Here is a 25,341-nt window from a genome sequence, read left to right as displayed (position 1 = left end):
GCTAGAGCATAAACCAAACCAAACAACTGAGAGGAAAAGCTGAAAGGAGGGGGGGGACACACACATAAACACAACCCAATCAAAAGCCAAAATGAAAATCAACGTAATAAACATCTGGGAAAAACAGTACAACCAGGAACTCTAGTATTGCTTTCAGGAGACTTTCCCACCTGTGTACCTTCCTGATGTCCTGGACTACAACGCCCACTGTCCCCTGTCCACCCACGTTGGGGATGATGGGGACTGTAGTCCGACACATCTGGAATCCGCTCCAGACTGGGGGGAAAGTCTGTTTTTTTAAGATAGCCGTACAAAAAGGGGAAAAGCCCTGTGGACCTCCTACGTCGTCGGCCTTGAGTCAGAGGGGGGTGGGTTGGTGGGCGGAACTGATCCCCCCCTCCACGGCTCCATCCGGGAGCTTCGCGAATCCTTGCGCGGGAATTCCCCCAGTCGAGTAGCCCGGCTTGATCAGAGGACAACGTCGTCCTCCCCTCCCTTCCCCTCCGATAACAAGGGGAACCCTCCCTCCTCCTCCATGTTGCGGGTGGGAGACCCTTTGAGGGAAAAGGGGGGGGGGATTCCTTGGCCAGGCGATCCGCTCCCAACCTTCGGGATGAGGGAAGGAGCGGCGTGTGAACGAACCAAGAAGGCGTTATGTGGTGGTTAGTAACTCGGCAAGGAACGAGAAAGGGAACAAAGCGGCAGGGAAAAAAAAAGGAGGGTGTCCTCTCTGCGCTTGCTAAGAGGAGGCCGCCAGTTACACAGCGCGAATCCAGCCCGTGTTGTCTAGGAAGTAAATCCCTCTGGTTCGATTACAGCTTACTCTTGGGTAAGCGTGAGTCAAGAGTGCAGCCTATGGAGATTCCCAGCTTTCTCCACCGCCGTCGCCAAGCCCCCGCGCCCCACCCCGGGAGGAAGGCGAGTCGCACCGACGGAGGAGGGAAAGAGAAGCGGGGGTGTCTTTTCCTGTCAGTCTGAGGCGCAACTCTCGGGGGGGGGGGAGAGAGAGAGAGAGAGAGAGAGAGAGAGAGAGAAGCTGGACCAAGGGCCGCCTCTCCGTCGCGCTCTTCTCAGCGCGGAACAAAAGGCGGAGGGAAAGGTGCGCCGGAGCGGCCCCGCGGCCCCCCATCTCTTCCCCTTCCCGCCCTCCCCACCAGTCCCGTCCCCGCCGCACCGCCAAGCGCAGGAGCGAGGCTCGCCTTTTCCCGAGGAGCAGCAGAACCGCCGCTGGACGCCCCCGAAGGCGGCACCGAGGAAGGGGGCCACTGGCGCCAGCCAGCCAGCCAGCCAGTTAGCCGACGAAAGCGCGGCGGGGTCGTGGCTCCAGCCCTGCGGGTAACCTTTCCACGGAGGTGGAGGGTGCGGGAGCGGCGTTGCCTCTCGGGCGGGCCACGGAGGGGCGGCGTGAGGAGAGAGAGAGAGAGAGGGAAGGAAGGAGAGAGGCCGAAGCAGGCCGAGCCAAGCCCGGGCGGTGGGTTGCATGCGTGGGAGCCCACCCAGCCACCGGCGGACCGGCCGTCCCTCTCTTTCGGGGGATTTCCTTCCTGGAGACCCACCAAAGACACCGAAATTCCCGCTGCCTCGTCTCGGCCACGTCCCGTGTTTTCCCCACCTTAGATCCCCCCTCCCAAAGGAATCGCCTCCTTCTCTCCTTCGCAGTGTTTAATAATAACCCTGGGATTCCTGGCCTTTTTTTTTTTTTTTTTTGGACCGGGAAGAAAGGCCAAGGAGCGAGCCGGGGTGGGGTGGGGATTCTTTGGGGCTCCCTCGTTTCCTGCGGGCCTTCTCAAGGGATACTTTCCCATGACTGCGTTTTTGTACACGATGCTCTTCAAGGCCCTTTGCCTGGACCACAAATTCTCCCAACACTTTGGGAGAAGGCTCCCTCATATACTGGTTGGCAGCTGCCTATGGTTTAATTATAAGAAGGAAAGAGAGGAGGCTTTAGGCCTTGCCTATCGGTTATGGTGTTTTTTTAATAAAAATAATTAGTTGTCATTTTAAGCTTAGATGGGAAGTGCACTCTGCACATGTTCAGATGAGTTATTGTTATTGGGGTGGCCCTGGTTGGCAGAACAGCAATAAATATTTTAAACAATTGAGTGAGTGTGATGGTGATGATGATGATGATGATTTGCAGAGGCCTCTACCTTACAGGAGAGCATGTGATTTGCATGCAGACAGTTCCAGGTTTTCTAGGATCTTTAGGCAGGGCTGGGGAAGGATTTTGATTGAATAGCTGGAAAAGTATTGCTACCAGTTAGAGCCAAGAATACTGGGCAGGGAACATTAATGGTTAGCTTCGTTATAAGGCAGCTTCCTATGTTCCTGTAATCGCTTCCCTTCTGGGGAAGTACATTTGGGGTGGAGAATGAGACTTGTGTATGGATGCCGTTTGTGGTTATTTCATAAGCTCTGTCCTGCTCCCTAAAGGTAATCAATGCAAAAAAAGGGGAGAAGGAAAGAAAAGAAAAGAAGCCCTAGAACAGTGGTCCCCAACCTTGGGCCTCCAGTTGTTCTTGGGCTACAACTCCCCAAAGCCTTTGCCACCACCTCTTCTGGCCAGGATTTCTGGGAGTTGAAGTCCCAGAACATCTGGAGGCCCAAGGTTGGGGACTAATGCCCTAGAAGAATCTGTTATCTGTATTTAGGCTAGAAGCAGTGGCAGCTGTTAACTCCAGTTTTGGGGTGCTGTGCATTTACCCTGGGTTGTAGTTTGCTCTGTACAGCAGCTGTCCAAGGTCCTGAACCCATTATGGTATTCAGCACCTTTGATAGTTCTTGCATACAGACTGAAAAACAGGATGGATTCACAGCAATCCTGAAATTGGAGTCAATAGGCACTACTGCATTAAAGCAAAAAAAAAAATTGGATGCATGTAGGGACGGGAATGACACAAGGCTGAAGCAAGTCCCAAACCTCAGAACTCACTTTGGGAATTTTTATGTGCTAACATCCTTATAAAAGGGATGTGGTGGCGCTGTGGGCTAAACCACAGAAGCCTGTGCTGCAGGTTCAGAAGACCAGCAGTCGTAAGATCAAATCCATGCGACGGAGTGAGCGCCCGTCGCTTTGTCCCAGCTCCCGCCAACCTAGCGGTTCGAAAGCATGCAAATGCAAGTAGATCAATAGGGACCACCTTGGTGGGAAGGTAACAGCGTTCCATGACTAAGTCGCAATGGCCATGTGACCACGGAAGATTGTCTTTGGACAAACACTGACTCTATGGCTTGGAAACGGGGATGAGCACTAGAGTCGAACACGACTGGACAAAAATTGTCAAGGGAAACCTTTACCTTTACCTAGCATCCTTATGCTTTCAGTAGAAGAAGCCCTCAATAGCAGATGGTGGGAAACTTGTGGCATCCAGATGATTTGGATTATAACTGCTGCAATACCTTGTATTTGACTCATTGGGAGTTCAAATCCAAACAACTGGAGGGCCAAATGTTCCCAGTCCCTGATACAGTATATGGGACATTCATATGCACTGTGGCCGGCACAACACTTAATGCTCAGTTGTACATACTAGCAAGACTAGAGCAGATGGGCAAAAGGTCTAGAATGGGGATGAAGAACCTCCAGTTCCTAAAATGGGTATTTTTTGTAGGGGTTTCCTTCTGGCCCTCAGGTCAGAGTGTTTGTCTGTCTTGCCTGACCTACTGCAAGTTGGACTACAGCTCTTATATTTGCAGATAACTTGATGACTGGAAATTAAAGGAATTATAATCCAGCATGTTTGGAAGGTGCCCTGTATTGCTGTAATTGGCACCAGTTGCCTGGTATCTTTGTCAGAGGCCCTCTGTATAAAATACCTGGTTTTGGAAGAAGGGTGACCAGGGATTTAACTAGAGACTTTATGCATGCAAAATGTAGGTGTGTGATTGCTGTGCTGCAGCCCTTTCCCAGTGATATTCTTGCTTGAGAAATGCATAAGGCAACAGAGCATAATTTTACAAAGAACTGACATAGTTGGAAAGAAGTGGGTTGGCTGAATCCTTTAATAAAATAAGAAGATGGAATTGGAATAAGTTATGTAATAGTGCAAGGCTCAAGACATTCAGAATGAGAGCATTCTGTCATGGTGGGGAGAATAAGGTTAGAACGCTCCTGAGGGCTTGGCAATGTAGGCATTTGATCCAGGCGCTTAAGAATGTAGTCTGAGGCTAATATACCCATGTTTGGTGACCCCTTAGGTTCAGAATGTTAAAATAGTTCTTTCTTGGTGGAATTTCATTTGCAAATTCAATAGATAAAAACTATGGGCTTAGCTTTTAAATTTCTTTTTGAAGATGTAACTGGTGCGGTATGCTATGGGGCGGTATATAAAGCACACTTTTTTTTTTGCTTTGCTATATTTTAGTGGAGAAAAACAGGGATAGGAAAAGTTACTTTGGGGCTTCAGCTCTCAGGATCCCATAACATAATCCAAAAATGTATTTTTTTATCCTTCATTTCTAGAGATAAATGACTTCCTTTACAGATCTCCTTGTTTAACTCAGTTTAGATGTACATTCTGTCCAACTATATCCAGCCCCTTAATTGAGAAAGCTTGGATCATTTAACACAAGAGAGCTTATCCTTGCCAGCCACTGCTACTCCCACTACACCATCTCTCCTACAAAACATATTTCTTCCTTTTCAAGCCTAGATGTGGACAGGAGCAGCCGTGGGGCAGCACAAAACCTTGTGGTGGATGATGCAACAGTAGGGGAGCAGCAGTGCAGTATTGTACTTTGCAGCAACAGAGAATGGCTTTCCCCTAACTTGACACCTTAATATATGTTGGAATACAACCCCCATGGTCACCTGGGAGTGGTGACAGTTGTAGTCCAACACATCTGGAGGGGGAGACTAGTTTACACAAAGGACCTCTGAAGGAGTGAATCTCAGATATGTACAAAGCCACAGATATTCTCTATCAGTTAAAAAATCAGACAGGCTGGTCTGGACTGAAAATTAGCTTCAAATATTGTCTTAAATTATCTGGTTATTAAAAAAAATCATTGTCTTCCTAATGGACCTGTTTGCACTTTAAGAGGTTTGGAAGAACACTTCTGGTAAGGACATCCATTCCTGAGATCTGTTCAGCAGTTGTCCAGGACTGGGAGCATCCATTGTATGGAAAACTTCTTTCTGCCATCAGTTGTGGTCTGACTGTTCTTAACTTTAGGTGTATGTTTGTGGGAAACTTCTGCCTAAAGGTTGTTAGTTGCATTCTATTCCAGTGACATGCACACACTCCTGGCAGGAGCAGGAGCTGCCAGCGAGTGGGGTAACCCCTCATTCTGCCCTTTCGCTTAGAGATAGAGTATTAGATCAAAGAGTTTCCTCATCCAACCCTGGTTATGATTAGGTAACTAGTATCCTATCTGAATTCTCACAACATACTATGTAACTCTTGCTAAGTCAATAAAAAGAGTTCTCAGGGCGTTTCCTTGAGGCTCCGCTGGCTCAGACATCTGCTTGTCGACTCCTGTGCACTTTCTCTAAAGCTAATTGCCTTCCTTTATTCACCTACATATGTTGAAAACTTACTATCTATTTTATGAATAATAGAAATGTTGTGTTTTTTTCTTATGTATTGTTTTCTTTTGTATGTTTTATGAATTTTTAATGCTGCTTTGAGCTCTTCAGGTATATGTAGTTTCTATATTTATAAATAAATAAACAAGTTAGCCAGGACTAATATAAAATATAAAACCATTGATTTCACTGGATTTCCTCTAGCAATGACTGTGTTTAGAGCCAACCATATGATTCAAGTTGAGGAAATACAGTGTCAAAAAACCTTCCCACATGGGTTACATAGTCAGTTACTGGGATTTTAGTAGTCACATTGTTCCTTTGTGAAGATAGAGCAGAAGATTGAAGGCATCATGGAGACCACTTGTGCGAAATGATAGATTCTATAGATCAACATTTCGATAAGAATAGGATCTCAAGAAACTCTCTTCAAGTCTTAAATAGTGCAGAGAGGACCATATTGTACTTTCTGGTGTTAAAGAGGAGGAGTCCTTCAGAAAAAAAAGATGGCAGCACTAATTTTTTACTAGAAGGTTGAATATACAGGTATCCAAATCCCGACTCCTATAAAATACAAAAATTATTTAGCTGTGTGATCTGTGGGCAAAATTCAGAATTCTTAAACCACTGCAGTTTCATTAGGGCATGCGTCCTTTAGAGACCCTTTATCAGGCAGGGCAATGCAAAACTTGGAGCATGAGGAGAAAAAGAGACATCTAAAAGTCATCCAGGCTTGAATTTTAGATTTTTCTGCTTCCTCCTTCCAGTTCTGTAATGCCTAGCCTGATGTTCAGGAGGACTAGAAGACTCATTTTAAAAACTGTTTTAGTGGGCCAATAAATCCAACCCTGGTTTTGGATTTTATGAATTAAAACAGTGAAATCTGGAGCTAGATAGCAAATCCATCAATTTCATTTTCTCTCACATTGAAATTTAAGGCTGTTGAATCTTATCCATTTGAAGACATTTTCAGATTTTGTTGAATTCTTCTAAACGATGGAGTGAAATGCTTGCCCATCCGTTTTGATCTGTTTTTCTTCAATGTGTGGATAGAACAGTCTGCAGAAGGGAATGTTGTCATCAAACTGGTGGGAAAATAAATTAACCAGGCCATTCATGCCTGGGATAGCTGAGATGAGTTGTCAATGGAGATGCATCAAGAGATGGCACGCACCATTGAAGGATAGATTGACTTGACAAGATGCAGGACTTTTGAGAGCAGAAGCCATGGCATAGCAAAGCTGCTGCTGAATCACATGAGACAGTTTGAGACCATCCTAGGACTTGTGAGGGCTTGAAGGCAAGCAGATTGGAAACTGTCTCTTTCAGCCCTAGAAGAATGTAACAAACTTGTTTTCAAGCAACTGCATAATAGATGACTGTCTGATTCCATTGGGGCTTATTCTGCAGAGACATGTGGGCATGCTCTCAATGCATGTCATTTCCACCTTCTCAGTATCCACCAGAAGAGAAATGAGCAAAATTTAGCTTCTAGATGTAAGTCTGCAATTTCTAGCATTGTTTACCATTAGAGACACTGTCTAGAGCTAATGGGGAGTTGCAGTCCAGCAACATGGAAGACAAAACACTTTGTCCATTCCTGCACTAGGGAATAAGTCCAGTTGGAAACACCAGGATTTACTTGTGTGGAAACATGCAGAAGATTGCTAAAACAGATTATATTCCAGATGGTGTCAACGCATGTCACTGGGGTAGATGATGGAGCCATTGGAGTTGGAAGACTCCCTGTTTCGGTCCACACCTGCCAGAATCCCCTGCCAATGGGGTTCATGTGGCTGGAGGGCTTTGAGAATCAGAGTATTTCAAAAAGAGGGAACTTTCCCAAGCCTTGTGGGGAATCATCAGTCCTACTAAATCTTGTCTTATTTGTGAAACCACATTCTCACAAAGGATAATGGTCCCACATAGGAAAAAGAATAATGTTTTCTCTGTGGCAAAACAGTGATAGGAAAATGTGAAGCCCACTCTATGGTCATGTTAGCTGGCTGCCCTCTGAGTGAGTAATGTTCTGTTCTTATGTTTTAATTGCATTTTTGTTGTTATCTTGGTTTTGCTACTGAATGGACCTTTCTGGCAGAAACTTGGAATATAAATTTAATGAATAAATGTAATAAGTAATATAAATAAGAAAAGCAAAGATGAGCAGCAAGATTTAAGTAAAATGTTCTCCTTTCTCAAGCTGGGCAATGAAACAGACATATTCACTTTTTTTATTATTTGCTGTGTTTTAAGAGAAATAAAAGTGATTCTCATCCAGTTTTTTCTTTGACTTTCAGGCATTTTGTTCCTGTTTATGCCCTAGCCCTTGGAGGTAGACCGGTTGTTACTTTGAAAGACTGCTTTCATCTGTAGTTAGTGAGTGAGGAACAAACCATGCCTGTCCTTTCTGAAGATTCAGGTATGGAACTTTCTGCTACATTAATATGTTCTCTAACAATGATTCTGTTTTAAGGAAATTGGGAGAGAGCCAGTGTGGTGCTCTGCTTAGAATGCTGGAATGGTAGCAAAAGAAATTCAGGTTCTAGAACCCACTGAATGACCTTGGGCCAGGCACACTACTTATAAAGTTTATGAGACTGAAGTGAGGAGAGCCGGGTACATTGCCTGGAATTCACTGTAGGAAAATAAAAAAAAATGTTATAGTATCTTATAATTATCAGGATAAATAAGAAAGAAAAGGAACCTGACTACAATAAATCAGTGGAATACACTCAGTCTTGTTTTAGAAGGACATGGGTTCTCTGTTTTGACACTAAAAATGGTTTCTTTATGCGTCAAGACTTATTCAAGCATGTCTCTTTTTCTTTTTCCCCTTTCCTTCTGGAGGCTGGATAGCAGTGATGCACTGCCACATGCAAAGCTGTCTCCATGATTCTCCTACCATTATGTTCTTCTTCCCTCATTTCCTGCTTATTTTACCTTGAATGATAAGCTCTAACAATCTACACTTTTCATTTGTCATTATCTTGTTTCAAAATATTATGATTTCTTGGATGTCATTCATTTGTTCTAGTACTTATTCATTGGTCACTTTATCAATTCAAGACACCACATTTCAAATACAATTTTTTTATAGTAGCCTATTAAGATCCCAAATTTCCATGCCATACAGAACAGAGAATCTATAGCAGTCTCACATGTCCCATTTGGGAATATGTCCTGTCAGTACAGAAGTTGTTGGTTAGTCGTTTAGTCGTGTCTGACTCTTCGTGACCCCATGGATCAGAGCATGCCAGGCTCTCTTGTCTTCAGAACAGAAATACTGAGTCATAATAATCTTAGAACTGTGTTGAAAAGGGTCCTGAGGATCATTGAGTCTAACCCTGTCAAGGAGGTACAATGGGGAATCTAACTCCCAACCTCTGGCTCTTTAGCCGGATACCTAAACCACTATCCAGCAGTGTTAGCAGGAGTGACGTAAAACCAATAATAACCATATAGTTAAAAGTGGATATAATGGATAGCCCATGGACTGAGGTAGGAGTTCTCTGCTCCCCTCTGATTGCAGGCTGTTGCTTGGTAAAACAGAGTGAAAATACAACTATGCAATTCAGCAGAAGGGATAAAAAGACCTCAGTGACACCAGAATTGGGCCTGAGCAGTTCTAATGGGGGTGGGTTGGAGGGTTTTTTGCATTCAAATCATCCCTTGCATCATGATTGAAAGAATTCTCGGTGTTTATCTCCTGGGGGAATGACAGACCAGGTCCTTGGAAGATATTCTCAAGTCTCAGATAGATTCACATGGTGAAAGGCACTCTTCTCTCTTCTGTGGGTGGTGGCCCAACAGATCAGATGCATGGTTATCCTCAGCTGGCAGATACTCTTCTGTTTCTTGTATTTTTTTTTTAATCTGTACATCCTCTAGCTGAGGATAACACTTCATGCTCCAGTTAGTCTATTTGTCTTCAAGGTGCCATAAAACTCAAGTGTGTTCTAATGGGCTGTCACCTATAATAATTAGTCTCTATGTTTGATCCCTCCCCTTTGTCCCGTTTTCTTCTTTAACTAGAGATATTAAAGATTTTTTTTAAAAGCAGCTGCAAATATTTGTGCGTGTCAGAGAGAGAGAGAGAGAGAAAGAAACTCTGGATTAAAGCATTAAAAATCATTGGCCAGAATCCTGTTGTTTCCATGTCCCGGCTTATGTGGAACTGCATAAATTACAGCAGTGAATTACTCAATTTTCATTATTGGGTTTTGTGCCTTATTGTTACTTGTGTACAATAAGAAATACCAGCAGAAATTCCTTAAGAAGCACAAAACTGCCACTTCTTGAGTGGACCTACTCTAGTTGTAACTTACTACTGGATTTCAGTCAATGTTGTCCAAACCACAGTTTGAACAATAGAACCCAAATGTTTGTACAGTATAATGTATATTCAAGCTTTGTAAGGTAGGCCACTTTTACGGGCTGTCATTCAATTTTAAGAAATATTGGCCTCCTAAATCTTACTCCTAAGAGCTACAGCTGAAAGGATGATTTGAAAGCAGAAAAACAAAGAATCTTGTGACATGGTTAAGATGAACATATTTGATTTATTTGAAGTTAACTTTATTTGATGTTGACGTATCCTGCTTCTTCAGTTCTATCTGTAGGAATGCAAAATAATTCAGTTCACCCCTCTGTTTGCAAGCCATACAGTGATTGGGCCAACCTTTGGTAAAATTTAATTTTGTGATGACAGATTCTAGGGCCTGCAGCCAGCATGGGATTTTTAGTCCAAAAAGGTAATGTTTTCAAGTTCTGAACTGTGCTGAGCTTTAGCTGGTCTAAATTGCAACTTCAGCACAAGGAAGATCAGGTCTGAGCTGCAAAGTTTTAAATGCTAGGATTGTAGCTCAAAATCCTCATTTGTTTGGAACCCATTCTTTGAAGTGTCTTCTCTTATCCTCACCTCCTATTTTCCTCTGCAGCTGTGTTAGAAGTTGCCTACAGGACTTGGCCTAAAGCTCTTGCAGTGCATTGTAACAAGCTAATGAATACCCCAGTGAATTCTTTGTGTATTTGTTCTTTAGGTTTGCATGAGACCCTTGCCCTCCTGACATCACAGTTAAGACCAGACTCAAATCACAAGGAGGAAATGGTGTTCCTTAGAGACATCTTTAGTGAGAGAAGTCTCAGCTATTTAATGAAGGTAAATATTTTGGATTTGAGAAAAAAAACTTTTACTTGGTCTTGTTATTCTGGTGACTTGACCTTGTCTTGCATTTAATCCTAGAATCTCTTTTTATTACCAGAACTAACATTGGATTTTGATGCATATAAGTAAAATGGAAATGCACAGAATTTTGATGTAGCATTTTCAATTTGATCATGTGCAGATTTTTTTTATTTGCTTTCCTGTTCCCCGCCACCCAGATCTCTTGGGTTAGAGCTTGAGAAAGTTATGCTTTTAGAATTCTGAGAATCCCCAACTGTGTTCTGAATTCTAGAAGCTATAATCCAGAAATGAAGTTTCCAATCTCTGCATTCAATTGGCAAAAGTGGAGTCTGGCTCAAGTACTAACCCAGTTGGGCTTTATTAGTTGCTGAGATAGAACTACACCAGGCACTATCCATCTGTCCTCCTGATATAGCCCTGGCTTATACATTCAGGACCTCATGTTAGCTAAGAATGTGATCGTGGAGCAGCCGTGCAGGCGTCCTCCCCTCTATCACATAATAGTCAGATTCCTTTTGGAAATATACATTGGCATATGTTTAAGGGCCTAAATTGCAGCAGTGAATTACTGTCAATTGATGAGTTGCCATTTGAACTCCTAGTCACATGCCAGTTGCACAACTTGGCATATGACAGGGCATTAATTTCTTGTATAGAGTGGAACCTCCATATAACACTCTTGAGAAGGGGTGCATGGGTTCATTTAAAAAATAAATACCGAACAAATGAGTTTCCCTGGTTTATTTTGTTTATACTGTGAAAATGAAAATTTTCAGCAGATGAAAATTAAAAATCAGTTTGTTTCTAATTTGTCTCATTAGTTTCTAATGATATGAAAAATTGAAACACTAGAACTGCACCAGCAGTTCATGGGAAAGTTGCAGGGAGGATAAAAAGAGTGAGAGCACAGAAGCTTCTGTTTTGTTTAGACATCCATTGTGCTGTGCCTCTACACCTTTTAAATTGCCTATAAAATGGGGTTTCCCCCCCCAATCGGTTGTGTATATGTTGTTCAGATGGAAAGTACTGAATTTACAGGTAATAGAACGCTGGCCAATTCTCTAGTTGGAATTGATGGAACTGTGAATAATGAACATCAGTGAACAACTGACAAATGAAAAAATGAATTCTAATGGCACTTCTTGCCAGTAAAGGTGTGCAGACTGCTTTTCAGAGTTTAAATACCATGGCTTAACTTAGTAACAAAACAATTGATACACATTTTGCTGGAAGGTACTGATTGTTTGGGAAAAATTATTGTACTGTACTGCTTTTAGAATTTCTGTATATTAAAGGGAGTGGGTGGGAAGTGGATGTTGACTGAGAGGGAGTGACTTATGTTATCACTAGTAGTTCCAAACATTTGGATGATGTCCATGATCAACCGTTGTTGTTCATATAGCACCAGCAGCAGTGCCTGGAAATTTTACCTTTTGGACTTCTGCTCCTAGACTCTCCCAATCAGCGTGGTCATTGAGACCATTAAAGTCCTCTGACTGAAGGATTTTGGAAACTCTATTCCTGAAAAGTAACTTTTCTGGGATCTGGTCAATAATGTGCTGGGAGCTGTGCAGAAGTGACATAGGGTCATCTACTTGAACTCCGGGACAAACAAACACTGTGAATGCTGAGTTGCCACTTTCTGGAAAGTCAGGGAAAGTGAGGGAAATTGGTCTGAAACCAGAGAAAGTCAGGAGAATTGTGATTAAAATATGTTAAAGCAGTGGATTTTTGACCTGCTGCTGCAAGAGCATGATCTGTTCTTGTGGCAACTGGAATAGAGAAGTAGCAGAATACAAGTAAAACTTAATGATGCCCTTTCCCTGCTCCACCTTTTCTTAGCTCCATCCCCAGGATCAGCCTAATGTGTTTGTTGAGCTTTGTCCCTGCATAATTTCCAAAGTCTGCCTGTAGCATTTGCAAAGCAAGGCTAGTTTAAACGGTTAGCAAGATACAAATTTTAAACATCTAACTGTTTTCCTCCCTAACTGCTAGTACTGCATTTAACATACATATAAATATAAAGATAAATTTGGGGTCCTGCTTGTGTATGGAATTGATGTTTTGTCTCCTGCTAAAATGTTATATCATTTGTTAGCATTCAGAGTTTACTTGAATTGAAGTTTGTATCTTGGTGTAATTTTTGGTGCAATTGTAAAACAGATGTTGCTGCAGTTAATGTTGAAAGAAGCTGGTATTAAATCTCTTACTTTGACAACTATTTTTGCAGTTGAGACTTGTGTAATTGTAGAGTGGAATATTTCATTAAGACTTGGGTTAATGCAATATGACCTATTCATTTTTAACTTGTGGTTATATTTGAATGGTGGTCAGGGAAATTGACAAATGTTGGTCACAGAAAGTAAGGGAAATGAAAAATAAAATTTCAATGGCAACCCTGGTGTTGACGTGCAGAGATCATAGATTGAGTCTTGGAGATAGGGTAAAAGAGGAGAATCCACTGGGAGTGGAAACAGAGGCACAGTGAGGACAGAGTAGTCTAGAAAAGGATTTGTTGAAGGAGTGAAAGTGATAAAAATGGTTTTACAATCAGAAGAGGAAAGGGTTCAGATTGACATGATATATAGGCTGACATACAGAAGAGAAATGGACCACTGGCATATGAACTACAGTGGTGCCTCGCAAGACGATTGCCTCGCGGGACGATTAATCCTCAAGATGATTAGTTTTTGCAATCACTGTTGCGCTTCGCAAGACGATGGTTTCCTATGGATGATTTTCGCAAGACGACGATTTTCCCCCATTGGAATGCATTAAATAGATTTCAATGCATTCCAGTGGGGAACCGCATTTCACAAGATGATGTTTTCTATGGGCGATTTTTGCAAGACAATGATCTTTCCATTGGAACGCATTAAATAGATTTCAGTGCATTCCAATGGGGAACCGCATTTCGCAAGACAATGTTTTCACAAGACAGCGTTTTGCGAGGCACCACTGTAATGGGATATAACAAAGTGTATGAAGAAGAATATAAGGAAAGAAGATGGGAACTCATGATAATGATTACTTGTTATTGTTGCTGTGGTGATGATGGTGATTATGAACCATCTGCATTCCCACATCCCCCTACATGTTAAGTTCATCTGAAGTTCTTTGGTGTCTTCCACCAGCTAAGGTGTGGTGGGTGGTGACAAAAGTTTTTTTCCCTCAGTGGTGGCACACATTGACTTTGAAATTCTCAGAGGTTGGAAAATTTGATTTTTCAGACTACATCTTCAGAATCCCAATAACTAACTGTATTGACTCTAAATTTCTTGGCACTTTGGTTCCAAAAAGGTAACTTTTCCAATTTCTGGAGACACTGTTCTTCAAGAGGATGATGCCCACTGTGATGCAGAGTCCTCTTCCTTTTCCCAGCCCTTTTGGATTTTATGTTTTTGTATTCCAATTTTTTTGGTGTGCTATTATCAATTAGCTATTTTTTTAGCTTTTACAAGCAGCTATTTAATATATTAAATGTTTTCGAAGCATTCCTGATCACATGAATACAGAAGAACATATAAATCTTAATAATCCCTGAATACTATTTCTTTATCTTGTGCCTCTGGAACTGTCAGGAATACAGTGGTGCCTCGCTTAACGAGTGCACCGTATAGCAATGTTTCCGTATAGCGATCCCTTTTTCGGGATCGCTATACGGAAACTCCTCCGATCGTCGCAATGGGGAAAACCCGCATTGCGAAGATCGGGTATTGCGGTGGCCATTTTGGAGCCGCCGAACAGCTGATCGGCGGTTCCAAAATGGCCGCCGGAAGCCCGGAAATGGCTGCCGGCAGCCGTTTTCGCGCCCTGCCCTCGCTTAGCGAAGGCGCGAAAATGGCTGCCGGCACCTGGAATCCTCGCTGAACGGGTAAGTAACAAAGGTATTGGAACGCATTAAACGAAGTTTAATGCGTTCCAATACATTTCCCTTACCCCGTTTAGCGACGATTTCGCATAGCGAGGGTTAATCCGGAACGGATTAACCCTCGCTATGCGGGGCACCACTGTATAATAAACAATCAGCCTAAAAGAAACAGTGTCCAGCAGCACAACAACAAAGGACTACCAATAGGTAAAACAAAAATGTGCACACAATAAAGGGAGGAGTCTGTTTGTGGTGCTGCCTTTACCTCAGCAGTAAGAAGAAGAGCTTCTCGTGGGGACCACCAACCCTTGAATGTTTCATGTCTTATACCTTTATGGCTCTCTTCTGTTTCAGATTCATGAAAAGCTCTGTCATTATGAACGGCAGAGTCCAGTTCCAGTTCTGCACAGTGCCTCGGCTCTAGCTGAAGATGTAAGTCTCTTCACATAGTATGTACAGTATGTTTAGGGCTAGCACTAGAGTAAGCATTGCTGGGTACATGCTGATACCTCACATCTAGAGGGTGGCATGAACCTGAAAAATGGTGGTTTGCGATGGCTTGGGGTTAGCCACAAACCACCATGAACCAACCAGAAAACTGAATTGTGCACTGCTTCAGTTTTCAATTCATCCCTGGTGGAGAGGGTGTTGCCTTGTTCTGTCACACCACTGTTGGTCCCTCTGGAGCCCGGGTACTGCCTGTGTGCAGGTGCCTGAACTCCAGCTGATTGACCTGATCAGCTGAGGAGTGAACGAATGCACAAAAGGCAGTGATCAGTTTCCCTTCCAGGAGTCTGGATGCTGCCTGTACACATGCATGTGATCCCCAGCTGGTCAACTGAAAGACAGGTGCATGCTCAGAGACAGCAGGCCTGGCTCCTGGAAGGGAAGCCAGGCCACTGTCTCTGAAGATATCAACGGTGGAGGAATTGGTGCCAGGATCAGGTTGGGAGGTGACGGGGACAGCGAGATGGGGGTTGGCGGGTGTCCATTTTGTTGAAGCAAAATGAAGCACCAAGAGGAGAAAAGTTTGGTGCTTCATTTCCGTTTGGCAAAATGGGTTGCACAAACCAAACCATGAACACTTTTTTTCTGGTTCATAGTTTGGTTCTTACCCATCTGTACTCTCATGCAATAGTGGTCCCTGTCCAGACTGCTACTCTGAAGAAACATCTGCTGAGGCAATATGGTCCTTGCCAGTAAAAAGTTTTCCAACTCATGCTCACAAGTGTCTCTAAAATATATACAGTATATGCACTTTATTTATTTTTAGACTGCAAAGTCCACTGTAGGTGGTCCACAACAAAATAAGTCAGTAATAACAACATTAAATACAGTGGGGTCTCGACTTATGAACTTAATCCGTATTGGAAGGCAGTTCTCAGGTCGAAAAGTTCTTAAGTCGAATCTGCATTTCCCATAGGAATGCATTGAAAACCATTTAATCTGTATCTGCTCTTTTCGTCCATAGAAACTAATGGGAAGCTGCTATTCCTCCTTCTGCCACTAGAGGGGGATATTTTTTCTTTTTTCCTTTTAACCTAAGATGACTTACTGTAGCTTTAAAAAAAGGAAAAAAAGAGTTCGTAACTCGAATTTAAGTTCATAAGTCGAGTCCATATAGTCCTATGAGAGCGGTTCGTAAGTCGAAACGTTTGTATGTCGAGTCGTTCGTAAGTCGAGACCCCACTGTAGTAGCAACATAAATGTCACAGTAATATGAAAATAAACAATAAATATATGTTAATCAATAAGCTTTTAAAAAGCAACGCAAGGACATGTAATGAAAACATTCAAGATGGCAGTTTTACAGTTTTAGCAGTTTAATTCCTCTTTAACTCCCATAGCTGTGCCCTGCAGAATCCTGGGATCTGTAGTTTGGTGAGGGCCCCAGAATTCTGTGCCGTGGCATACTAGAGCTCTCCAGCAGAGACTTCTGAGTACTTCACCAAACTACAAATCCCAGGATTCCTTGGGATACAGGCATAGTAGTTAAAGTGGAATCAAATTCCTATAAGTGTGCAGTATACATATATCCTCAGTAGTCCTTGATAAAATCATAAAGGAGCTTCTAGAACTTAAGTAACCACTTCTAATGTCACATGTTTATTGGAATGGTGATTTAAGTACATAATGTGAGGTACAAAAGGGCTTCACATTTCTTTCTGTGTCTAAGAGTCACATTGTAACAGATCATGTGTTAAATTGGTATATTTTCTCTTTAAACATACAATTTTTTTCTTCCTGGGTTGAAATTTCTAGCCACCCACAACCCAAACTTTTCTTCTGTATTGTGTTAGAAGCTGACCTCTGCCCCCAACTTGTTGGTGCTGCAAAGGCAGTCCTCTTGTTTTTACTTCTTAAAGAATGAGAGTCTTACCAGACAGATTGTGCAGATAAGCTTGCTTCTTTGATGACTTCCAATTTATTGGAGACACTGCTGTCTTTGACACATCAGCAACACCACCTCCAATCCAGCCTACTCTTTTCTTTCTATAGATTTTAGATCCATGGGGAATTGTGTCCCATGAATTGTCATTGTTCTGCCCAGTTCTCTCAGTCATCATTTATCATATATTACTTTAATTGTATTTAGCCATAGGCCATCACAGTAGAACACAGTAAAACATAGGGGAATAAAACTACAAAGAGAACAATATGTTCGCTCAGTTTGTATTCTCTTTTAATATTACACACTATAATTTTCTCATCTTGGCTTCCAGGCTTTTAGTGCATGTAGAACACTCTTACAGATTGCTGGGAAGTAACTGACCACTTACATGCAATTAATTCCTTTTCCCTAGTAGCAAGAATATAAGTACATTACAGCTGCAAGTTAATCAGGTAAAACTGCACACATTGTTCAGTTCATGTAACTTTTACAAGAGACTCTCTTTTACAATCAGTATGGCCTCATTAAATGATGAAGGGGTACTGATTCTAGTATTGGCTCATTCTACTCTTCATGCTGCTGCATTCTGGTGTTAAAGGTAAATAATTGTAACTACTATATACAGTTGCAATAACTGATTGTATCTTGGGAAGTGCTGAGCTTATTACTATAATACATTTAAAATATAACTTTCCGTGATCTGCCCATACAGCTTGTCCCTCTTCTAAAGTGTTTTCCCTTTGATGGGCTTCCTCTCTCTCTCTTGCTCCTGACTCTCCCTCCCCCAGGTGCATCCATGTTTATCGTCAGGCTCACAAATATGAAACTCACTGATGTAATTCTCACAAGGGTGTTAATCCTGTCTGTAGCAATTTAGGCTGCAGGTAGCGATCTACACCCTTTAATTCTCTACATATCAAAAATGGAACATCAGATGGAAGAACTAGGATGGAGCACCTCTCTCTGACATTTGTTGGTGGTAATTCAGACTGGAAAAACTGAGGCCCGAAGAATAAGATACAAATAGCACATTAGAAGTAGGAATTTATTAGAGAGCCTTTTAAAGACACTGCAAGGCAATGGTAAAATGCTTGTTTGAGGACTCTCCACCACAGCCCTGTCCAATACAGAAGAAATCTGCTCCCTTGAAGTCTGCTACAGGCATGATTATCCAGGACCGAGCACAGCAGATGGAACGCTGGGTGCAGCACTACTCTGAGCTATATTCCAGAGAGAATGTAGTAACTGAAGAGACACTAAATAACATGGAGTGCCTGTCTGTCTTGGAAGAGTTGGACAGCAAACCAACTTTAGCAGAAATAAAAGTGGCCTTGGATTCCCTCAACTCCGACAAGGCACCTGGGAAGGATAACATCCCTGCTGAAATCCTGTAAAGAGATAATCACCACCAAGCTGTATGAAATCTTTTGTCTTTGCTGGAGGGAAGGTGGAGTACCAGAGGACAAGAAGGATGCAAACATTGTCACATTGTATAAGAACAAAGGTGACAAGCGACTGCAATAACTACCGTGGCATCTCTCTTCTCAGCTTTGTAGGGAAGCTGCTTGCCCATGTTGTGAAGAGACTCCAGGTGCTTGCAGACAGACTCTATCCAGAATCACAGTGTGGATTTCGAGCTAATAGAGCCACCACTGACATGATATTCTCCCTCAGACAGTTGCAGGATAAATGTAGGGAACAATAACAGCCACTCTTTGTGGCCTTCATAGATCTCACAAAGGCCTTTGATTTGGTTAGCAGGGATGGCCTTTTAAAAATACTTCCCAAGATTGAATGTCCACCTTGACTCCTTAACATCATCAGGTCCTTTCATGAGGAAATTAAGGGCACTGTAGTTTTTGATGGCTCAACATCAGATTGCTTTGACATCCAAAGCAGAGTGAAACAGGGCTTTCATGCTGAAGCACGCCTTTGGAACTGCAACAGAACGTGTCTATCTCTGGACTAGATCAGATGGAAAACTCTTTAATTTCTCTAGATTGAGAGCAAAGACCAAAGTCCAGCTGAAATGCATGCGGGACTTCCTATTTGCCGATGATGCAACTGTTGTTGCCCACTCTGCTGAAAACCTCCAACAACTCATGAATCGCTTTAGTAAAGCCTGCCAAGGATTAACAATCAGCCTGAAGAAAACACAAGTCATGTGCCAGGGCGTGGACTGACCTCCCTCTATTACCATCTCCACATAAGAATTGCAAGTTGTTCATGACTTTGTGTACCTTGGCTCAACGATCTCTGACACTCTGTCCCTAGATGTCAAGCTGGATAAACGTATTGGCAAAACAGCTACCACGTTCTCTAGACTCACAAAAAGAGTATAGCTTAATAAGAAGCTAATCGCATATACCAAGATCCAGGTCTATAGAGCCTGTGTCCTGAGCACACTCCTGTACTGCAGTCAGTCCTGGACCCTTTGTGCATGACAGGAGAGGAAGCTGAACATCTTCCATATGCGTTGCCTCTGACACATTTTTGGTATCACCTGGCAGGACAAAGTTCCAAATAGAGTACAGTGGGGTCTCGACTTATGAACTTAATCCGTATTGGAAGGCAGTTCTCAGGTCGAAAAGTTCTTAAGTCGAATCTGCATTTCCCATAGGAATGCATTGAAAACCATTTAATCCGTATCTGCTCTTTTCGTCCATAGAAACTAATGGGAAGCTGCTATTCCTCCTTCTGCCACTAGAGGGGGATATTTTTTCTTTTTTCCTTTTAACCTAAGATGACTTAGCTTTAAAAAAAGGAAAAAAAGAGTTTGTAACTCGAATCTAAGTTCGTAAGTCGAGTCCATATATTCCTATGAGAGCGGTTCGTAAGTCGAAACATTCGTATGTTGAGCCGTTCGTAAGTCGAGACCCCACTATAGTCCTAGAACGAGCTGGAATTTTTAGCATGTCTACATTACTGAAACAGCGACGTCTACGTTGGCTTGGGCATGTCGTGAGAATGGCTGATGGTCGAATTCCAAAATATCTCCTGTATGGAGAATTAGTGCAGGGAAATTGCCCCAGAGGGAGACCACAGCGGCGATACAAGGATATCTGCACGTGAGATCTGAAGGCCTTAGGAATCAACCTCAACAAATGGGAAACCTTGACATCTGACCGTTCAGCCTGGAGGTAGGCGGTGCAGCATGGCCTCTCCCAATTTGAAGAGACACTTGTCCAGCAGGCCAAGGCAAGGAGGCAGTCCCAAAACCAGCAAAATCAGGGAGCTGGACAGGGAACAGATTGTATTTGTCTTCAGTGTGGAAGGGATTGTCAATCTCAAATTGACCTTCTCAGCCACATTAGACGCTGTTCCAAGTCCTCCATTCAGAGCACATTACCATAGTTTCTTGAGACTGAAGGATGCCTTACTAACTAACCACAGCCATGTATTGGCTGATGCTTCCTCCATCATATGTGAGGCATTGGGAAGTACCTCTTTGTGCCCTGCCCTTAGAAACATCATACTTAAGCGATGAAGGAAGTCTATTGTGGCATGAGCTTTTCTACCTCCAGCATCAAGGAAATTAGGTTGCTTTGTCTTTTGATTGGTCATCAGGCAGTAAATATGGGCTTTAACTGCAAGTCTGAATGCTCTGGCATTTGTGGAATTGCTATCAGTGACATAAAGGTTCACAACATAGTCCCATTTATTTTCTGTGGTCTTTAAAAAAATGTCGGCTCTCCCTTTTGCATATGCTTTAGAGGCTAAAGATCATAAATTCCATTCCCTGATGTCTCCAGATAGGGCTGGGAAGGATTGCTATCAGAGACTATGATAGGCCATGGCCAGTTATTGTGGTAGATCAATAGTTCCCAGGTTTTGATCCCTCAGATGATCTTGGATCTCAGCTCCTAGAAGCCCCACCCAGCATTGCTGATGCCCAGGGAATCAGGGAGTTGAAGTCCAACAATATCTGGGATCGCTACAGCTGCTGTAGACAATATAGAACAAGATGAATGCATTGACGGGCAGCTTCCTCTTGTCCTATGTAATTTCCCAAGCCTGGGTATCTTGTAGGGTGTTTCTGTGCTTCATGAAGACTTAGGTCCTCCTGATGTGTGTTTGCAATTACTGCTACTTCTCTGAAGTGTGACACTGGGATTAGGAAAACATTGACCTAAAAATGCAAGCAGAAAATAAGATGCTGTCTTGTGCATAGATGGGTTACTCATGCTCTTCCTGTCTTTCTTAAGGTGATAGAAGAATTGCAGACAGCACCCATGAATAACGATGAAAAGGAACTTCTCCAGCTTCTGTCAACTCCTCATCTCAGGGTAAAAGGCTGCATACTCAATGGTTCGGGAAAAGGGGGTGGTGCAGCCCAGTAATTTCCTGAATGGAGGGAGTGGGAGTTGTGTTTTTATCCCTTCTTTATTAGGTCTAGTAATTTATCATTGCTTAAATCAGCAGCTCACTAACTTGGGGCCCGAGATATTCTTAGACTACGACTCTCAGAAGCCCTAGCCAGCACATCTTGGTCCCCCACATTTGGGAATGTCATTGGAAAAGTTACATTTTGGACTACAAGTCCCAGTCAGCACAGCACTAGCCACACTGGCTGGAGGATTCTGGCTCACTAAGAGTGCTACGGCTTTGTGGACTACAAACCTCCCATGCTTTAGGTCTACAAGAGCACTCTTTCCCCTCCAGGTGTGGTGGTGAAATTGGCATTGCTGCGTGGATCAGTTATAGAATGCTTAAAAAAACTCCACCCAATCCAGAATGACTGATAGTGCTACTGATCAAAATGCATTGTTCAGCTGCTCCGTCTTTGCTTCCTTAACATTTTTCTGAGGTAATAAAACAGAAGGAAGAAGGGAGGAGAAGTTGCAGCTGGACCTGTGGGAAAAGAAGTCACTCCATAGCAGGGTGATGCACAACAAAAGCATCATCTAGAGGTACCCTAAAAGACATCAAGTGGCCATTCTGGCTGGTATACGAACCGCACACAAAACAGAGGTACTGAAGAACAGACATGCTACATTGACACATTTCTGTGTGCATCACAGCTAGTGGTCGGTTTTGTACAGTCGTGCCCTGCTGGACAATCACCATGTATAACGACGAATCCTCTTAACGTTGAAGTTTTTGCGATCGCTTCTGCGATCGCAAAACAGTGGTTTAAATGGGTTTCTTTCGTTTCATGATGATCAGTTCCCTGCTTCGGGAACCGATTTTCGCTTTACAACGATCAGCAAACAGCTGATTGTCAGGTTTCAAAATGGCCACCAGCTGAAGAAAATGGCCCCCCGGTGTTTTTAGGACTGATTTTTTGCTTAACAGGCACCAGAAAATGGCTGCCGTAAAGAGGATCTTCACTGGACGACCAGGTATTCAGCCCATTGGAACGCACTGAACGGTTTTCAATGCATTTCAATGGGGTTTTTTTTATTTCGTTTGACAACGTTTTTGCTCTACAGTGATTTCGCTGGAACGAATTAACACCGTCAGGCGAGGCACCACTGTATTTGAAAAGTGCCAGTGGGTGCAGTAGGAACAGAGAGACGAGATGGAACTGGAGCTTAACTTTCCACTCTCTCCCATCTGCCTACTCAAAATTGGCTTGCTCCTCTCCCTCCTATCCCTGTGAAGAGATAAAATATGTTATGGAAGATTAAGGGACATCATTGCAAACAGTGGGATGTAAGACAGGATGGAAGAGAGTTGAGGGAAAAGAGAGGGAGGAATAGAGAAGCTGGGTAGAGCATTCGTAGGAAATCTGTAACGGGAAAACAGCATAGCAATTGTCTGGTATTGGAAAGAGCTCAGATTTGGCGTCAGAAAACCTTTACTGGGGAAGGAGTGCCAGAGTGGGCCGTGCAACTGAGATGGTGCTCTCTGCAGTCACTTACCTGGCTATCATGGAGCCTTCCTGATCCTTCACATCACCCCTGGAGTGGGGCCAGAAGGCACACAGGTGTGGGCCTTGTCAGCAGCTGCCCCTGGGATTGGGATTGTCTTCCTCTGAATATGTAGCCATGTGGCTCACCCCTAATTCTCCAGGGGAGGACGAGACTGTTCTAAAAGACATTTTAAAATATGACTGTTTAACTGCCTGTTTCTTGCTCTTGCTGGGCACGCAGTGGCTCTGCTGCTACTTGAGTTTCTAAAGTTCTTTATGTGCTTTTCTTCCTGTGCTTTTGGTTGAGGCTGATTAGTAATTTTATGATATAAAGCCAGGAGCGTGATAGGTTTTATTTTGGGATTTATTAGCAAGTTGTCTTGGATGTCTTGTATGGCAGAAATAGGGAAAGACTTTAAAGAGTCCTTGGTTCTGTGTTGTGGAGGGGAGAGAATTTAATCACAGAACATGAATCGGCAGTCTGTCCATGTTCAGAAGAAATCTCATTTTTATCATTACTTGGAGTTTGTGGCATTGAAACCAGCCAAATGTTGGTTTTAATCCCTCACTGAGTGATAGTTTTATTCTTCTCTTCATTGTGTTTATTCGAACCTACATATTCCTTTAAACCCATTGTTTCATGTCTTGCAGCATTTGATGCAGAATATAAATGGCTTCTCCCCCTTGTTAGCATGAAACCTTTATTCTCCCACTCCAGGAGGGAGGTGTGCGTTCGCCTTCCGTTTAGAGTTGAATAGGCAGATAATAAATGGGGTTTTAATAACTTCTACCGAGCGCTATAAGATATGAAGAGAGTGATTTTCAAATGAGCTCAAATTGCAGAGGTCTTTAACGGATTTAGAAAGAGACAGGAATTCAAGGTAGCACAGAGTTGTTTTTATTGAGTGGTTCAGATCATTTGCAAAAGAAACAGAAATTAAAATTGATTATGCCTAATAAAGGCAATAAGATCTTCTCCAGCTGGCTGGGAGTGGGAGGAATGGGGGAGAAGAGTGCATGTATATAACTATATGTAATTACACACATACAGACACACAGAGAGAAGTATATCGAAGAAATATATCTTTAGAGTATGAAAAGTGTGTGCTTATATAACATTCACAGAATGACATTTTTCATATGTATGTTTTGGATATTTTGTTTTACAAACACTCATTGGAATTATGGAGGAGTAGGGAGAGTTGCTTGCAAAGTAATTCAGAGTGGATTAAAAAAAGAGTTTGAGAGCAGTTAAGCATTCTTTTCCCATTGCTTCTCAATCCCTTATAATTTCCACTGGAACGATGTTTTCCTGCTTTAAAATGGCCAATGAGCTACTGGTGTATGAATTTGTGTGTGATGTAAATTCAAACAAAGCCTAGGTATGTGCAACTGCATTCACTTAAAAGATACTCCTGGTTGCTGGTGTCTTTACCATGTCTGAACCAAAGCCCTTCTCTTCCTGTTTTCCTAGTGGAACTGCACATGCTTTGCATGAAGACAATCCCAAGTTCATTTCCAGTTCAAAAAACCCAACAGGGTAGCAGATAGTGGTAAAGACAGTCTGCCAGCTGTTAACAGAGTAGACGGTGTTGGACTAGATCAGTGGTTCTTAATCTGGGTGATATTGGGGTGATTTCATTTTTCAGGGGGGCGATGGAATGAAAAGGGGCAACACGGGGGCGAAGGAACAGAAAGGGGGCAATATGGGGGCAATGGAGCGAGCCAAACTTGAGAAGGCAGCTGCAGCCGCAGTGCTGGCAGCGGATCTGGCAGGCGGATCCAGAGCAGCTGGTGCTGGCAGTGGATCTGGTGCCTCCACTGCCGCCCCGCCGCAGGGAGGGGGGCGATGATAACTTCCTCAATGGCTCAAGGGGGCGTTTCTTTCGAAAAGGTTAAGAACCACCGGACTAGACGAACAAATAGTAGCACTAAGCCAGAGTTACCCAAAAAAAAAAAAAAATGGTTTGTTGGTAACAAGCAAATACAATGGTGATCTAGGTTTTCTGGATCACTCACATTTCTCTTTTGATATTGGCAATGGGTTAAGAAAACCGTGAAAACTCTTTTGATTTTGTATTGTATTCGGACCGGGATACCTGGTTTGTTGCTCATCTAACAAGAGAGAATCTGAAGCCATTTTGTTGGGTGAGGCCGGAGTTTGGAAACATGTGCTTTTTGGGCTTCTACTTTTAGAATTCCAAAAAGGGGAACATTTCCAAGGTAAGGGATGGGCAGGCCAGGAATTCCAGTTCACCTAGAGATGGTGAAGGTATGGCCTTTCAGGTAGTGTTCAATTAAATGTTTGAATATGGCTTCACTGAAATGTCTATCCTCTTTCACTATTGGCTCTGCTGGCTAGAAATTGTTGCATGTATAGCCGAAAAATAGCTAGTAGGGGCTCAACGAACCATTGACAAGCAATTTCCTAGCTTGCAATAGCCACTCCTGCTGATAGCCAGTGGAAAGAATTAAGCAGTATACATGTCTGCATTGCTTGTTGCTAAGTCGC

The 25,341-nt window shown here is 42.9% G+C and overlaps 1 protein-coding gene across 3 annotated transcripts in view; it reads left to right on the top strand.

Annotated features, from left to right (window-relative positions):
- The first annotated feature begins 448 nt into the window (after positions 1-448).
- Positions 449-25,341, top strand: part of MPP3 (MAGUK p55 scaffold protein 3) — an 80,875-nt gene continuing 55,982 nt past the window's right edge. For 2 of the 3 annotated variants that reach the window (XM_078377970.1, XM_078377968.1), the window contains exons 1-5: positions 449-829; positions 7,825-7,946; positions 10,567-10,685; positions 14,938-15,015; positions 21,181-21,261. In XM_078377970.1, coding sequence (XP_078234096.1) covers positions 7,922-7,946; positions 10,567-10,685; positions 14,938-15,015; positions 21,181-21,261 — 303 coding nt within the window. In that variant the 5' untranslated portion in view covers positions 449-829; positions 7,825-7,921. Of the gene's footprint in view, positions 830-1,250; positions 1,336-7,824; positions 7,947-10,566; positions 10,686-14,937; positions 15,016-21,180; positions 21,262-25,341 lie in introns of those variants that run through there. The other variant, XM_078377969.1, reaches the window with a different exon arrangement.

The sequence above is a fragment of the Pogona vitticeps genome, chromosome 6 (genome assembly GCF_051106095.1).
Source record: "Pogona vitticeps strain Pit_001003342236 chromosome 6, PviZW2.1, whole genome shotgun sequence".
Taxonomy (NCBI): domain Eukaryota; kingdom Metazoa; phylum Chordata; class Lepidosauria; order Squamata; family Agamidae; genus Pogona; species Pogona vitticeps.
This window is presented reverse-complemented; position numbering and strand designations above follow the sequence as displayed.